General features: G+C 49.5%; 6 protein-coding genes across 6 annotated transcripts; 3 read left to right on the plus strand and 3 right to left on the minus strand.

Moving 5' to 3' along the window:
* Window positions 1-184: 184 nt before the first annotated feature.
* A1O9_10154 (uncharacterized protein) lies at window positions 185-980 on the minus strand (the record flags this gene model as incomplete). The annotated part of the gene is made up of 2 exons (XM_013400889.1): window positions 185-751; window positions 804-980. The coding sequence occupies 2 exons, from the start codon at window positions 978-980 to the stop codon at window positions 185-187; spliced, it is 744 nt and encodes a 247-aa protein (XP_013256343.1).
* Window positions 981-2,222: 1,242 nt separating this feature from the next.
* A1O9_10155 (uncharacterized protein) lies at window positions 2,223-8,133 on the plus strand (the record flags this gene model as incomplete). Its single annotated transcript, XM_013400890.1, has 2 exons — window positions 2,223-2,230; window positions 2,280-8,133. The coding sequence occupies 2 exons, from the start codon at window positions 2,223-2,225 to the stop codon at window positions 8,131-8,133; spliced, it is 5,862 nt and encodes a 1,953-aa protein (XP_013256344.1).
* A 227-nt stretch (window positions 8,134-8,360) lies between these two features.
* A1O9_10156 (uncharacterized protein) lies at window positions 8,361-8,711 on the minus strand (the record flags this gene model as incomplete). Its single annotated transcript, XM_013400891.1, has 3 exons — window positions 8,575-8,711; window positions 8,533-8,537; window positions 8,361-8,476 (listed from the first exon to the last, which is right to left on the minus strand). Exons 1-3 carry the CDS (start codon window positions 8,646-8,648, stop codon window positions 8,361-8,363), a joined length of 195 nt encoding a protein of 64 aa, XP_013256345.1. The 5' UTR covers window positions 8,649-8,711.
* A 1,169-nt stretch (window positions 8,712-9,880) lies between these two features.
* On the plus strand, window positions 9,881-12,070 carry A1O9_10157 (uncharacterized protein; the record flags this gene model as incomplete). The annotated part of the gene is made up of 2 exons (XM_013400892.1): window positions 9,881-10,193; window positions 10,242-12,070. 2 exons carry the CDS (start codon window positions 9,881-9,883, stop codon window positions 12,068-12,070), a joined length of 2,142 nt encoding a protein of 713 aa, XP_013256346.1.
* A 901-nt stretch (window positions 12,071-12,971) lies between these two features.
* A1O9_10158 (uncharacterized protein) lies at window positions 12,972-14,397 on the plus strand (the record flags this gene model as incomplete). The annotated part of the gene is made up of 2 exons (XM_013400893.1): window positions 12,972-13,426; window positions 13,500-14,397. The coding sequence occupies 2 exons, from the start codon at window positions 12,972-12,974 to the stop codon at window positions 14,395-14,397; spliced, it is 1,353 nt and encodes a 450-aa protein (XP_013256347.1).
* A 321-nt stretch (window positions 14,398-14,718) lies between these two features.
* On the minus strand, window positions 14,719-16,209 carry A1O9_10159 (membrane dipeptidase; the record flags this gene model as incomplete). Its single annotated transcript, XM_013400894.1, has 1 exon — window positions 14,719-16,209. The coding sequence occupies one exon, from the start codon at window positions 16,207-16,209 to the stop codon at window positions 14,719-14,721; it is 1,491 nt and encodes a 496-aa protein (XP_013256348.1).
* Window positions 16,210-16,478: the final 269 nt, after the last annotated feature.

Genomic DNA, 16,478 nt, shown 5'->3' on the forward strand with positions numbered 1-16,478 from the left:
ACGAGTTACTTGGGCATTCTCCCATCTTGATATATCTAGTGATTTGTCCGCTTGATTGGGAGGGACACTCAGCAATGCTGATCCAACCCGGAATTCCGGGTACCAGCCTTGCGTCAGCCCCTGAGGCTAAAGTTTGGGATGAGCAAATTGGCGGCTCTTTAGTGGATTGAGTTTACTTGATATGTCAGCTATGCTCTTTTGCAATCGACTCCATGCATATACCTTCAGACATCAATAACACACCGAACTCATCTGCCTCTTCCAGCCATATCTGTGTCCGTGGATCTATTTCAACCTCTGTCCCGAGGGCTTGTAGCTCCTCAAGACGGTGTGGGCCACCAGGCCAACGTCGCATCCACTCCTGGTACAGATCTTGCCACCTATCGTTGGGTGCGTTCCAAAGGATTTTAGGTGCTGGGCTAGGCATGAAACCTAGTTCACGACACGCAAATGGAGGATATCCATGCAAAAGTGACCAGATCCACAAGACTGTGTGGGCAGCAAGAACAGTGCGTCGCTTGGAGGCGACCATTACCCATTCATTCCAGTCCGGAATCTCCAAGTTCACTTCAGCGTTGAGCAGAACTCCGGAAGTTGCGACTTCCAAGCAGATGTCTTGAAGTCCGAAGATGAGGGCTTGCTCAACACGATGTGTTCGACCCCACTTGTCTGGGGAGAACAGAAGCACGATAGAGTAAAGGTTGTATGCTTGCAAAGCGGCTAGCAGGTCACCTTCATCATAGTTCTTATACTAAACCACATTTAGCTGTCAATCCAGTCGGTTCTTAACAAGGGGGAGCTACCTCTGCGAGCGAGGCTATTATTTCATTAGAGATTTCATTGTGCGTAGCTTGACTGTCTCTGGCATCAGATTCTTTCAAGAGGCCTAGGACTCGGCTACATCTGAGAAGAGGCAGCCTGATACCGTCACCAAGTTGTGATGGGTGGATAAAAGGAGGAGGCCGCCCATGCTTGAACATTTGAGGATATGTTTTGTAGACTCGGAGGACAAACGTCATAACAACCGCAGACCCGGGTTGAGAGCTTAATGTTGGATGCGGCGATCTCCCAAAGAAATCAGACCACATCTGTCTTTCTGGCAGGCATTCAAATGGATTTGACACAGATGGGAGGCTCTTCCTGGCATGATTTTGGGTCTGCTGGGTTGCCAAGCTCGAGGCTTGTTCAGAGCCATGGTCGTCATCAAAAGAGCGGTCGTATTTGCACTTTGAGCCTTTCGACAGGCATCTGCTACATTCAGGGCGTCCAAGATCACACCTTATCTTTGAGGCAGAGCATTCTTTACAAGCTTTGCGCCGAGACAATGCCGGGGTATTGCTCAGACATCGTTTTGTATGCCTTGACAGCGACGATTCTGGTTGACACCATTAGGTTCAGATCAACCTTGAATCAAGACCGGATATGGCAAACTCACTCTGAGTGAACCCTACCTGGCATTTTTCACATTTCCATTTGCTCTTCCTGCTGGAGTTGGTCGAAGGTGGAGTCATCCTAACCACGGTAATATCCTCGCCTTACGCAGGACTGTAGATAGATCGATCTAGTGCTCTGTCAAGTCCCCGAGACAAATTTGATGAGGAAAACTGAGGGAAACTAGACGTCTCCAGCAGGAGTCGAAGGGATTCAACGTATCGGGTTTCCACTGGTAGACCTCTCCCCTGTGCAGAGCCCACAGACATGTACACGTATGCCTTTAACTGCTGTGCATCCCGAGGTGTGGTAGTTGAAAATGTGTCTCCTGGAGCAGCTTCAATTAGACCCTCAAGTTTTGAGAGAAAGGAATAGATCCTCAATCAAGGATTGGTCAGCTTTTTTCAGGTAGGAGAGGTCCAGGTTCGTGACAAGAGAAAGAGGCATTTAACGATGTGAAAAAGGCGCTGCCAATCTTATGTGGATCACACACAAACTCTAAGAGACTTATGAAGCATGGACAGTATTCGCACCTGCTGGAAGCTATGTTTTGCGTGCTGCCACCGTTCAAGCTGTAAGCCCAATTGAGCGGGTGAGCGAGAAGCAAGGCTGCAACCATGAACTTCACTGACAAGGCAAGGCTGCGGTCGGCGTTGCCAAGGCTTCTCTCGCGTCATAATAAATTGTCCAATACGCAGCACGCTTGTGCAACCAGTTGAGGCCAGCATCACCAACCATGTTTACAAGTACATCTGTTTGACCCGGTGCGAAAGCACTTTCTAGACAGTCAAATGGACGTGTATGTACTACCCTTGCTCCACTGTTGACCTGTGCTTATGCTATTCTAGTGGCCACGGAGGCCTGCGCAGGCAGGCTTTCGCCAGACTGGCGGGCTTGTCGTCACGTCCATCTCCTAACAAAGACGCGGAGTTCAAGCGATTGGCTTCTTCAATATCGCCAGCCAAAGCCCAAACAAATGGCGTCCTCGAAGGAGTCCTCCGAGCCATCGCACCCACATCTCGAGCACACATGTCCTTACGTGAGTTTGAGATTCTGTTGGCTCTTTGCGCAAGCGCCCACGACCTACACGACTACAGTCATGCGGAACGGTTGACCTTCCAGCTCATAGCGTATCTGCCTGAAGCTCATACACAGCTATTTGCTGCCTCACCGTTTCTGCATGAAATCAAGCCGGCGCCATGGACAGTGCTTACGCATCAGCTCTCGGAAGCCCTCCTTATCCTTGGTCTTAGATTTCCTCCACTCAAGGATCGTATTGCGACTGCGTTCAGGACATACCTGAGCAATTGGTCTCAGTGCGCAGCTGCACTGGCGTCTAGTGCCAGACTTGGTGAAGAAGATGAAGACAATGAATATGAGGCTAGGGAGATTGCCGCGGTCACGGTCTCGCTGCTTGGCTTCATGGATGCGGCGGCATCACACGAGAACTTCTGGTCCTCCTACGAAAGAGTTGAGATGATCCGCTCACTAAAGGATGCCTTGTCTGAAGCCTTTCTTATTGCCGTCGAGACCGCTTCCTCTGCTATTAGAACCTCTGCTTCCTCGGAACAAGCCACGAGAGACTGGAGGAGATACCTCAAGCGATTCGCTGCACAGGGAATCCCGGTTGGTGCAATGATGCTGCAGAAAGGTTTTATGAAACTCGTCCTCGCTTGCACCGCTCGAATGCTTTGTGATGAACATACTGTGCAATGTGGTGACATCCTTGATCAGTATATTGCAGGGAGTCATTTGCATGGTGCCAAAGATGAGCATGTCACTGATGACATGGTCGAGTATCTTGTCGAAGTTGTGACGGATCAGATAAATGTTTTGGAAGATGGCTCAGACTATCTTCAACTGAGCTCCGCCTGGCAGCAGCGACTGGCTTTTTCGGTCAAGGCCTATGCGTTGGAAGCTTTTCTGCACTGCGTTGTTTTAGACGACGACATAGCAGACCCGGAAGATCTCTTTGGATGGCTGGAAGACTCTATCGCAAATCAAATTCAGATGGCTGATCTCGAACTTGCTGACGTCGCACTGAAAAGTCTCGCAGTCGTTGCGAAGTTCATACCGGAGTCAGCCTCAAATTATGCTCGAATTCTACTTCGATTTATAGTACAGGGAACCTCACAGCCGCAAGCGGTCACTATGGCCTCACAGAGTCTTTCCCACATATTGCGGATGTTATCGCAGGATGCTGTGATCACTACCATCTACTCGCTCGGAAATGTACTGAGCTCGCAGACGGCTGCAGAAAAGGGCTATCAGCCCTCTGTGTTCCCCGAAGCAAATGGTCATTACGGTTCTCTTTCATCTGCCTCAAGGCTGAGGACAGGCAGTGTCATTTCACTGTCTATCAGCGGCGATGAAGAGACATCCTTAGTTTGCGGCAATGTTGCGCATGCTATTGTGGTTGTTGCGACTGAATGCAATGATAGTAAAATTACCGCGCTCGTGCAGATGATGATGTTGCAGAAGATCGGCAGGGTCAGTGTTGTCGTCGATGCTCGTATCGCGGAAGAGGCCGCCAAACTTGCTATCCATGGCAAAGACAACGAATTCAGAGCATTGTTACGACTTTACACCCGACTCCATCAGGAGGCAGTCGCTCAGGAGAACAGAGCAATCTTCAATGCAGTCCGAAACGCACAAGAGTATCTTGCCACGCATTTGGACAGCAGATCACCATTATTCAAGATTTATGCTGCTCACTTGCTAGAACGAATTGTCAGCAAAGGCGATGTCGTTGAAGGAGAGTTCAAACAGTCCGCCGAAGTAGAACAAGCCGCAAAGGAGATAGCGCCTCTACTGAAGCCCCTTTCCATACTTTCTTCTCGGAAGCCACCACTCCAGCAAGATAAAGCGGAGGACAATGAGGTTCTGACCCTTGCACGAGAAGTTTGGTACAACATTGCTGTTCATGGCATTACCCTCCAATCACGTATTGGTCAACAATTCTATCACGAATTAAGAATCCTCGCAATGAATTCCTTGCCCTTGGTTGATGAAGCCCGAGCAGAACTCCTCGAATCAGATGTCGAATTGAACACCGTTCTTCGACGAGGAATGAGCCCCCAGCATACCGCCGATCAAAAGAAGAATCTTATTGCTATCATTCCTGAGAAGGAATCGGATATTCGTCAGATGAGTTACCAGAAAGTTGTGTTTTTGAACACAGTTTTCTTGGTTGAAAGCCTCCGCGCAACGTCCGGGAGCTGTGCCGAGATTCTCGACTATTTTGCAGACCCGACCACCCAAACGAGCCACATGGGTTCATGCTTGGGCGTCGTTGCATTTGAGGTTGTGAAGAGATATACCGACAAAGTGGTATTGGCGCGAGAGGAAGAATTCAGTGCGCCGTATGCATCCCGACAACTCGCTCAGATTCTGAGTAAGTGCTGCCATCGCAGCAGTAAGATGCAGGAGGTCGCTAGGTTGGCTGCAAATCATATAATTGCTCATGCTCCCTCGGCGTTGTGTCAGAAAGCAGCCTTGTATGCTTTACTGGAGCTGCTTTCTCTGATGTGGTCGAGCTGTCTTGAAGCTGATTTGGACGAGTATGAGTGGCGATCCACACTAACTTCGTCTCGGGGCAAAGTAACAATCGAGCTTTCGGACGATTACGCGTACCGTCAACGCACTCTGAATAATTTGAACAACGATGCAAGAAGGTGGGTTGCTAACGTTATGGCAATTGCACCTTTGGATATTAAAGGCCTCCTTCAAACTTACCTTTCCGAATTCGATGACACTGGAGCTTATGGCCATGTGTCGCTTGGAAGGTCGTTCGCACTTGAGATGGGATCGATGACCCCTCCCTCAGACCAGAGACTCAATGCTCTGGACAGAAAGGCAGATTCCGTGAGTATAAACATGGGCTCTGATTTCATGGCTCAGTACACTACTCGACAAGAGTATCGCTTTACGGGTATTCCGGACCACCAGCGGGGTATGCTTCAAATGGAAAACTCTATGGGTCGCAGGTTTTCTTTCACGAAAGCATCCGCGAGCGAAACTACTGATTTACAAGAGTCGTTGGCAAGCTTGCATTCCCGGACAGGTCAGGGGACTCCTGTACAAACATCTGAGGTTAAGGATGTCTTGCGCCGGGCCGCAGCACTCCTGTGCCAAAGCAAAAAGTCACAGACCGCAATAGTGCATCACCTCGTCAGCATACCCTTTGAGATATTCACAAAAGAATCGATCAAACTTGGGATCTCGCTATGGCTGGGTGTGATTCACGAAAACAGCAGAATGGAACCCCGGATCCTGACAGAGGTAGTCCAAGCTTGGGAAAGAACGATCGATCGCAAGGAGGGCATTTTTAATCCCAGCTTCCACCACCCTGATCCCTTCTACGTCAAGGAGGAATTTGCTCCCTCTGATAGGGCCGCCATTCAAAGCCAGGCTCAAGCCACCCACAATATTATCTCACCGCATTTCCGAATCATACAGTTCTTCGAGAGTCATTTCAATGCGATCAGGCTTGGAAGCGTCAACACGCAGCGAACATTCCTTCGCATGCTCGAGCGCACCCTTGTAGCCTTTTCAAAGCTGAACTGGCATCCTCTCCTGCGAGAAACACAATTTCACGTAGCATTGTTCGCGTTGGGAGTCTATAGAACAAGCACTACGACCAATAAACTCTACCTATGGAAGCTACGCGATTTGATTCTCTCCGTTGGGCTTCGTTGGTTTACGTATCCTCCAACTTGGTCATTCGGTGGAAATCGTCTTCAGATGAAGGCTGAAATTCTGGTCATGAGAGAAGTTCTGTCACAACTGGAAAATTCAAGGCAACCAATCTTTGCATCATCGAACACAAGGAAGGACACGCAACAGAAACAGCTCCTCCTTGAAACACTTCTTGCTCATGAAATCAGTCGTCTGACAGTGTGGCTTACACCTTTGGGTGCTGCTGGATCCCAGCCTCGGTCGGAAGCGCAGCTGAGCGGTTTTGCACGTGTCGCATGGGCAGAAGACGCAGCTCTTGCACTGCAGCTCTTGCATCGTTCTGCCAGCGATCAGCTTCGTCAAGAAGTCCGGTTCTTACTAACCAACTTTCCAGAAAAGACAATTCATGCTCCCGCAGGTATTGATTTACTATTGGGTGACGCGCTACCGCCAGATGTATCATTTCAGCTGAAATATTTGCTTTACTGGGCTCCCGTAAACCCAATGCAGGCTGTAACATATTTCCTCCCTGCATATGGCAATCATCCACTGGTGCTTCAATATGCAATGAGAGCACTTGAAAGCCACTCTGTCGATGTCACCTTCTTCTATATTCCGCAAATTGTTCAGAGTCTGCGATATGATGTGCTTGGGTACGTTGAGCGATACATTGTCGAGGCTGGCAAACTCTCACAGCTTTTTGCTCATCAAATCATTTGGAATATGAAAGCCAACGCTTACAAGGACGAGGACTCTCAAGAGCCGGATCCTGTCAAACCAACCTTAGACAAGGTCAAGGACAGCCTTGTCTCAAGCTTTTCTGGCCCTGATAAAGATTTCTATGAGAGAGAATTCGCTTTCTTTGATGAAGTTACTGACATCTCTGGAAAGCTGAAGCCCTTTATCAAGAAGAGCAAGCCAGAAAAGAAAGCCAAGATTGAAGAAGAATTACGTAAAATCAAAGTCGAAGTGGGTGTCTACATCCCTTGCAATCCTGACGGCACGGTGGTTGGCATTGATCGAAAATCCGGGAAGCCATTGCAATCTCACGCCAAGGCACCATACATGGCAACGTTCAGAATCCGAAGGACAAAGGACGTCCTGCCTGAGATTGGTGTCGATGCGGGAGCGATGGTTCCAAGAACCCCAACAAACCCTCGAAAAGCTCACAGCCGCAGGAACACGAGTGATGTTTCTAACATCGGACTAAACGAGAATGATTCGACAACATATGAAATCTGGCAGAGTGCCATCTTCAAAGTGGGTGACGATTGCCGGCAAGACGTGCTTGCATTACAAATGATCGCTGCCTTTAGAGGCATTTTCAATTCTATTGGCCTCGATGTCTACGTGTTTCCTTATCATGTTACCGCAACAGCACCCGGCTGCGGTGTCATTGAAGTTCTGCCGAATTCGATCAGCCGTGATATGCTAGGCCGAGAAGCAGTGAACGGTTTACACGACTATTTTATTACCAAATATGGAGGCGAGCATTCCGTGCGTTATCAAGAGGCAAGAAGCGAGTTCGTCAAGAGTATGGCAGCGTATTCCGTGATCAGCTATCTCCTGCAATTCAAAGACCGCCACAACGGAAATATCATGATCGACGACAAGGGACACATCTTACACATTGACTTTGGGTTTTGTTTCGATATTGCTCCGGGAGGAGTAAAGTTCGAACGTGCTCCTTTCAAACTTACTCCCGAGATGATTGCCGTCATGGGTGGTGCAGATCCGAACTCTTCTCAGTCTTACCGATGGTTCGAAGAGCTTACAATCAAAGCTTTCTTAAGCAGCAGGCAATATTGCGACAAGCTTAGTCATCTTGTTAGTCTGATGCTGGACAGTGGCCTCCCATGCTTTAAGCCTGAAACCATGCGCAATTTCCGGAACCGATTTGTTCTCGAAAAGACCGATAAGGAGGCGGCGGAATTTATGCTTGCTTGCATTAAAAAGAGTGCAGGGAATGTAAGCACCAAGGTTTATGATGAATTTCAACTTCTGACCAATGGCATCCCTTATTAAGGATGAGGCTGGCCAACAGAAGACGACACAAGTAGCTATTAGCTTTCACCTAATTCCCCCCGTAATGTGTACAATAGTGAAGCTGGTACAACATGGTTCACCTGATTCGGAGCTTTTTTTGGCTCTGAAGAGGCAGAATAGAGTCTGAAACATTGGACAAAGCGTGCATTTCCTTCCCAACCTAAAACCACTTCCTCCAGTCACAATCGAATAGAGAACACTGGACTCTATGTCGAGATCAAGCCAATCTTTGCCAACAGGTCTGCGATGTAGTTCCAGGTCGCCGGTATTAATTTAAATTGCTCAATGAGGAGTGGTGCAACCACTACGAAAATAAGAAGAACTATCCACGTTTCATTCGTTAGTCCATATGCCAAAAGACAAAGGTAAAAAGAAGACCGTAGCTGTCGAAAGGGTCTCGGTTGGTGGGCGGGGTTGAACTTGCCAACAGCTGCTAGACCGATGGGTGACTTTCTGGCCTCTTTCTTCTTGTACGCAGCTTCGGGCTTTCCCATACGTTTCTCAACTCCTCGGGCATGCTTTTCGTTCGCGCGCCGCTGGGCTGGTGTTTGGGCCTGCAGACATGTGAGTCGTCTTGGACGTTCTCAAGGCTATTGGGACTGTCGGAGCGGACTGACCATGGTGTCTGATGTGGAGAAATTGTTTGAAGCGAGGGATGCTTGGTGTTCTTTGAGAATCGCTGTTCAACGGCTCTTTTTCTTATTTGGAAAGATTGATTCGAAAGACAATCGTTGTCTACGGGAACCAGGAATAAAAGGAGATGTTTATCGCTGACTGTAAATTGAGGCAGTCACTTTGCCGTCACTGCTAATTACAGAATTGAACACATATTCACAGGACTAACTTGACGTCTCAGCGGATCCCCCTTTCTTCGCTTCATGTGTCCCAAGAGGCAACGTCTCCAAAAGGCAATGGTCACGTGGAACGTCCATACTCGCCAAGGCTGAGCACGTGAGGATAAAGGAGGGACCAAGACCATCTTATCGCGGAAGCCTCGGTTATGGTTAAGTCCGCCGTTGATAAGCTTTTCCCCAACTTGCATGCCTGTTGCTGTTGGGCGGCGATCACCGTCGATTGTAGCGAGTACGACCTGTGCAGGTCCACGACTTACTTGCATATTTGCTTTGCTTATCCACCTCTTGATTGTGCTACAGCTTCCAAATGTCTGCCTGGATGCAGTACTAAGTCTTCTGCCTACAGCAGGGGGCCTTGACTCGCGCAGAATTGCAACAAGTCAACGTTTTCGCGGGCGGCAGGGAAGCAAACATCCTTGGACCGAGTTCTCCAGTGTTACCTAACATGCTAGGCGCTCGAACAGCCAGGGAATTCCGTCATTTGCATCTCCAATGACGCTGTCCAAGATTGTTATGGGATACAAGAGCAACTCAATAAGCTGCCAAGCAAGACACCCATGCGGCTTTTAGATGCACCCCTCCTACATTGTGTTGCATTTTGTACCTGGGAATGGCTTCTTCTCGAATCACAGCAGCTCTTGTATAGCTTTGGTACCTTGGCATGTACACCTACCATACTGCAAGAGGCAGGCGAGCAACCTTGGTTGCTTTGCGATCGCTGTGAGGTGAGTTATGATTCAGTCGTGAAAGCTGTGCAGCTTTGAAGCTCCCCGGAAGATGGGGAAGGACGTAGTATATGAGGTTGCTACCGTCCAAGCGGCGGAAGTACTGATCTCCTCAAACTTTGGGTCTTTGCTCTTGCTCTCTGCATCATGAAGTCCCTCTGTTCGTGCGGCTTGATATTGCTTCAGGCCTCCGCTGTGCTTGGATGTGCTAAAGACATCTCAAACCAGGCAATCTTCGACCCTCATGTTGCTCTAGCAAAGCGCCAAGAGACGCCGTTCCCTCCAGTGCTGGACTCAAATGAGGCCATTTTAGTCAATTCAATTGACAATGCCAGTTTGGAGGACTGGAATTACTACTACGCTCACAGCTATCATTTGGCTGGTACCAACCAGTCCCTGGCTCAATGGACGGCCGATCGATGGACTGAGTTTGGGTGGACGGCGGGATTGACAACTTACTGTTTGTTCCTCACGAAGTTAGTCATGTGCCTCGGCTAACCTTGACTAGACGTGTACCTGAATTACCCAGTGTCCCATTCATTGTCCTTGTCGTTCTCGAACGGGTCAACTTGGGAAGCAACGCTCAAAGAAGCAGCACTACCAGAAGACGACGTGACGAATTGGCCAGATAGCATTCCGACCTTCCATGGCTACTCTGCCACTGGAGATGCGGAGGCCGAGTACGTCTACGTTGGCCGTGGACAAAAGGTTGACTTCGAACGACTTGAGGCGCTAGGCGTATCTGTCGAGGGCAAGATTGCTCTAGCACGATATGGTGGGCCTTTCCGAGGCTTGAAAGTCAAGAATGCTCAAGAACGTGGCGCAATTGGCGTCGTCATCTTCACGGACACAGCAGATGACGGTAACGTCACTGAAGCAAATGGCTACGCTGCGTATCCCCACGGCCCAGCACGGAATCCAACCTCAGTACAGCGTGGTAGCGTTCAGTTCCTGTCAACATACCCAGGAGATCCCACTACGCCTGGATATGCTTCACATGAAGGCGTTCCACGAGCTGATATCTCTCCCGTCACCCCTCAGATCCCCTCCATTCCAATTTCTTATAGTGAAGCGCAACCATTGCTTTGGGCTCTTGATGGATACGGCACTAATGGTTCAGTCGTTAACCGGACAAATTGGGTTGGTGCGCTCAATGCTACCTATTCAACAGGGCCTGCACCAGGAACCACAATCTCATTGTCGAATGTCATGGAAGGCAAGATCACTCCTATCTGGGATGCAATCGGTGTCATTAATGGAACGAGTCAAGATGAGGTGATTGTTGTTGGAAATCATAGAGATGCCTGGATCATTGGTGGGGCCGCCGACCCCAACTCAGGCTCTGCTGTCTTAGTAGAGCTTGCAAAGGCATTTGGTAACCTTCAGAAGACCGGGTGGAAGCCGAAGCGGACTATTATTCTAGCTTCGTGGGATGCAGAAGAATACGGGTTACTAGGCTCCACCGAGTGGGTTGAGGACTACCTTCCCTGGCTGAAGGGTGCTGCTATTGCAAACCTCAACGTCGATATTGCTACTTCCGGTCCAAACCCCGACTTCTCAGCCACACCAGATCTTCATAAAATTGCCATGGAGCAAATGAGGAAGATCATCTATCCATACCGAGGCTACAACAACCTCACTCTATATGATGTCTGGTTTGGTCTGACCAAAGGAGAATGGGGTGTACTTGGCTCCGGGAGTGATTACACTACATTCCTGCACAACGGAATCAGTGCCATCGATATCGGCTCCGGGGGTAGTGGTAACGACCCAGTTTACCATTATCACTCAAATTATGATACATGGCACTGGATGACAACATATGGTGATCCGGAATACCTCCAGCACAAAGTCATCGGTCAGTTCGTAGCCCTTCTGCTTTACCATTTGGCAAACGACGACATCATTCCCTTGGACGTCGAGAACTACGGCGTGCAGATGACTGACTACTATGAAACGCTCCTTACAACCCTCGATGCAAACAACGCCACCAACGTGGATACCGGTCGATTAGAAGAGGCCATCGCCACTTTCAATGAATCCGCCACTGCAATCACTGAGGCCATCTCTGCGGCATCAACTGAGGAGGAGGTAGCTGCTCTCAACACCAAACTCAAGCTCTTCAGCCGTGGATTCGTCTCGTCTGGCGGTCTGCCAAACAGAAAATTCTACAAGCATGTTGTCTTCGCCCCTGGCTTGGATACCGGTTATGCTCCCGTCCTGTACCCGGGAATTACGGAGGCCATCGTTGAATATCAAAACGAAACGCAGGCGCAAGAATGGGTCGAGAAGTCTGCAGCAGCCATCGAGGTTGCGGCTGGTATTCTCGCACCATGATGTACGAATCATTATCTAGTATTAAGTTCGATTGAGACCCTGATCACATTCCGTGAATCCACCACGAGGACCAACATGACATTCAAATTCCCCGAGGATTAGTCTACCTACCTGAGGCAATCATGATGAGTCCTGAAGACCGACAAAATGTGGCGACAGAGACTTGTATACGTACATAGCTCAACGAGAGATACCAAACCAGCATTTAAGTACGAACTGCAGACTGAAAATGTAATGATAGTCAAATCATCTACTTACGCTTCATGATCCTCCAATCGCTTGAGTCTCTTAAACCAATTTGTCCACTCAAGTAGCTCCCCGCAATAAATGACTTCATCCACTTCGTTTCTGATCGGAGAAAGGCCGATAAGACCCCATCTATATTTACCTAGGGGGTATGAATTGATTTGTATCCTCCTCTCTCTTCCTCCGCACGAGGTTGCGATGTCGGACGATAATTGGAGTTACATACACATGTATTTAATCAAGAGGCACACTGTCTACTACTATTTGAACGCCTATTCTTTCCTCTTCTCCATTTTGCGACATTCGTTATGCTAAGCATTTGCCAATGCTGCGAGGCTGTAAAGCTTGACTTTCTCCAGATTCTTGCTGCTTGAATTGGAGCCAAACGAAGACTTGCCTTTGCTCTCTATTTGTAGGGGCTATTGGGGCTTTCTCAGTGGCGAATGCGATGCCCGCATGCTTGAAAAGGTGGGATACGCATCAGTCCTCAGCATCCGTCCGCTTGGTGCAGGACTAAGCTGTTACAGACGAGTCGTTGCTTAACTCCATACTGTATTTCGGTGACAACAACAAGAGACTGGAGAGGTGCATTCCGAGAGAGCACTGGGGCTAATCACACTACCGTACACCGTCCCTATCACTCAACTACTGAAACATGGCGACTCGACAATTAGCCTCATGGGCCTCCTCGCTGGAGTATACCTCACTTCAACCCCCAGTCATCACCGCTGCATCACGCAGCTTCTACAACTGGCTCGGCTGCGCGCTCGCCGGGTCGCAGCACCGGACGACGACCACTGCACTCAACGCGCTGACGCCGTTCTTTGGACCGGCAACATCGACTCTTCTCGGCCATCGGGAGCGAAAAGCAGACGCGGCGCACGCGGCCTTGATCAACGGAATTGCCTCGCATGTCCACGACTACGACGATACGCACCTGGAAACGATTATACATCCGACAGGGCCGGTGGCCAGTGCGTTGCTTGCGCAGGCTGAGGCGCTGGGGAGAGAGGTCAGTGGCGAGGAATTCTTACTTGCGCTCGTGGTGGGGGTTGAGGCCGAGTGCAAGATCGGGTTGGCTGTGTGGCCGAAGCACTATGATATTGGTTGGTAAGTGAATCGGAATTGTTCAGTTATCAGGTGTGGTCAAGTACGAATGCTGACGGACGACAACCTGCGGTAGGCATATCACCAGTACGACTGGATCGATTGGAGCGGCTGTTGCAGTCGGCAAGCTCTTGGGTATCGGGGAACTAGAGATGGCCCATGCGATCGGTATTGCTGCTACGCAAGTGACTGGCTTGCGGGAGATGTTTGGGTCTGATACCAAGTCTTTCCATGTCGGCCGTTCTGCACAAAATGGGCTGATGGCTGCAATTCTCGCCTCAAACGGCTACACCAGTTCTCTGCAGGCGCTCGAGTCTAAAAGAGGCTGGGCCAATGTTGTGAGTGCATCGAATGATCTCGATAGCCAGATAGCCTCGCTGGGGAAGGTCTGGGAGACCGAGAAGAATTCGTTCAAACCGTTTCCCTGCGGGATCGTAGTACACCCGATTATTGATGGATGTATTCAGCTGCACGAGGAGATGAAGAAGAAAGGCCTGTCGGTGTCTGATCTCAAGAGCGTACAGTCAAGGGTGCATCCCTTGGTGCTGGAGTTGACAGGTAAAAAGACGCCGATGGATGGCTTACAGGCCAAATTCAGTGTCTATCATGGAGGAGCGGTGGGTCTTGTGCTTGGGAAAGCAGGGCCGGCCCAGTATGAAGATCAAGTGGTGCTCAGCGAGGAGATCACGTCTGTTCGGGATAAGATTTCTGCCATTGCGGATGAGAAGCTAGGTGCGGATGGAGCAGAGATAGCGCTCGAGTTCGGCGATGGCCAGAAGTTGCATAGCCATATTCGGCATGCTGTTGGAAGTCTGGAAGTACCCATGACGGATGCTCAATTGAAGGAGAAGTTTGTCGATCAAGTTGCCTTGGTCCTTGGGATGGATGGGGCAAGGCAGGCGAGTATGATTGCGGAGGAGATGAAGGATGTGGCTGATGTACGTAGACTTGTGGCTAAATTACCGAGAGCTTAAAAGATGTTAACCAGAAGCAAGTTTCGTTGATGTGTCCAATGCTCAATACTCATTGGAAGGTTATACTGCCACTTTGAGAAGAATGATCACTTGAGCCAGAGCAGAATAGTGAAAAAAAGGGGTAGTTCTAAGTCGCAAGGAGTGGACACAAAACGCCGGACCTCAAACAAGTTGGAAAGCGGAGCGCCTTCAAGATGGAACCGAGAGCTAGAAGAGTAGAATTGCAAGTGAGCAGGCAGCCATCCCAGGTGAACTCGACCATACAAGGGTTCCAGTACCTCGTATAGACGAGGAAATGTATCACCTTCGACAAAGGGAATATTACCATCCACTGACTTCGTCCTCGCCCTCAAGGATCTTCTCTTGAAGGCCTTTTGCAATTGCATCAACCGTTCGCCAGACCCTTAGTAAATTCCCACCGACAATCTTAGCTGCATCGTGATCGGATACACCGTTTTTCAGGAGCTCAGCCACGAGATTTGGGTACTTGTCAACTCCCTCCAGCCCTTTAGGAGTGAGTTCACCCATACCGTCGAAGTCACTTCCTAGTCCAACGTAATCATAGCCAATCTTCTCGCCCACGTAGATAATATGTCTTGCAACTTGATGGACAGTATTGTTCTTTTCATAGAGCTCCGGCAAGACGCTGGAGTTTGGCGGAGGAAGGCAGGAGATGAAGCCTGGGCTGAAATTGATCATTACCAAGCTCTTGGTCTCCTTGACTAACTCTAGGATATCGTCCTCGACATTTCTCGGATGCGGGCACAAGGCAAAGGCCGATGAGTGAGAGAATATCACGGGCGCCTCGGATGTTCCGTTGCTCAAGACAGCCCTTTGGGTCCAATACGAGGTATGAGAGATGTCGACAAGCATCCCCAAGCGGTTCATCTCACGTATAACATCCCGGCCAGCGGGTGTGAGACCCCCTCGATGATAGCCAGCGACGGTCGTTTCCCCTTTGGACGAAATCAGTGCAGCATCGGCAAAAGCATTATGACAATTCCAAGTCAAGGTGGCCGCCCGTACTCCTAGAGCATGATATAGACGAAGAGTGGATAAGGGCGCCGATTGTGGTATCTGATGGAGACCTTCGATGCTGATGGGCGATATCAAAGCTTTTGTGGCATGAAAGTCGGTCAGCGCCGACGACAGAGGGGTCGTGGCAAATGTAAATTTCTTGGGATATTGGCTTTGGATGCGTCGTATCAAGTCGATCTGGGAAAGAGTGTGGAACACCTCAGTCGCATAAGTCTCATCGGAAAAGTTATCACTTGCGTCCTCCGGGCACACAACAAACGCACTCCAGAAGGCACCCCCAACTTTGCCCTCTCTGAGGCGAGGGAGATCAACATCTGCCTCCAACCCACCGTTGACGAACTTATCCTTAAATTTCCCGTGTAGTTTATTTTGATAAGCTGCCCTGATGAAGATAGCCAAGTCATTATGTCCGTCAATTAACGGCGTGCTATCGAGAATGGCAGAAACTCGCTCATCTATAGCCGCTGGTGTTTTTGGCGCAGGGATCGGCTCATCCTCTCGAGACTTGGGGCTCAACAGCAGGACAACGAAAGCGAAAAACACCACGATCGTAAAGATGGAGCCGAGGGTACCAAGAGCCGAGCTAGCTGTTGGTTGAGTGTCTTCTCTGTCTCCCTCTTCCTCCTGGTCTGGGTCAAAGTTTGGTCGAGCAAAGACCGATGGCTCGAAGGAAGTTGTTTCTGGGACGATCTCTTTGTTGCTCGAGTAGCCATAACCGCGGATCTCTGGCGCAGGCGGATTTGAAGGGAGTAGAGGATCCTGTTCCGAAGGCATTTAGTAGACCAGCTATACAACAACTCCGATTGTTTATAAGCACCATATATGTTGTTCACATAGTTAAGTGACTCAAGACTTCAAAAGCGACGACAAATTGCGGACCCATATCATGATGCAACTGCTTTACCGCGTGTCGCATCGGTATCGTTATCGTTATCGCTGCTTACAGGCCTCGGTTCTCGGTGTTACCTTGTTCCGCGATATCACGGAGCGTCCGGCTGCTGCTTCGTTGCTCTGATGATCTTGGATGTTTACATTGAATAGGA

This window comes from Exophiala aquamarina (genome assembly GCF_000709125.1).
Source record: "Exophiala aquamarina CBS 119918 chromosome Unknown aczIA-supercont1.12, whole genome shotgun sequence".
Lineage (NCBI taxonomy): Eukaryota > Fungi > Ascomycota > Eurotiomycetes > Chaetothyriales > Herpotrichiellaceae > Exophiala > Exophiala aquamarina.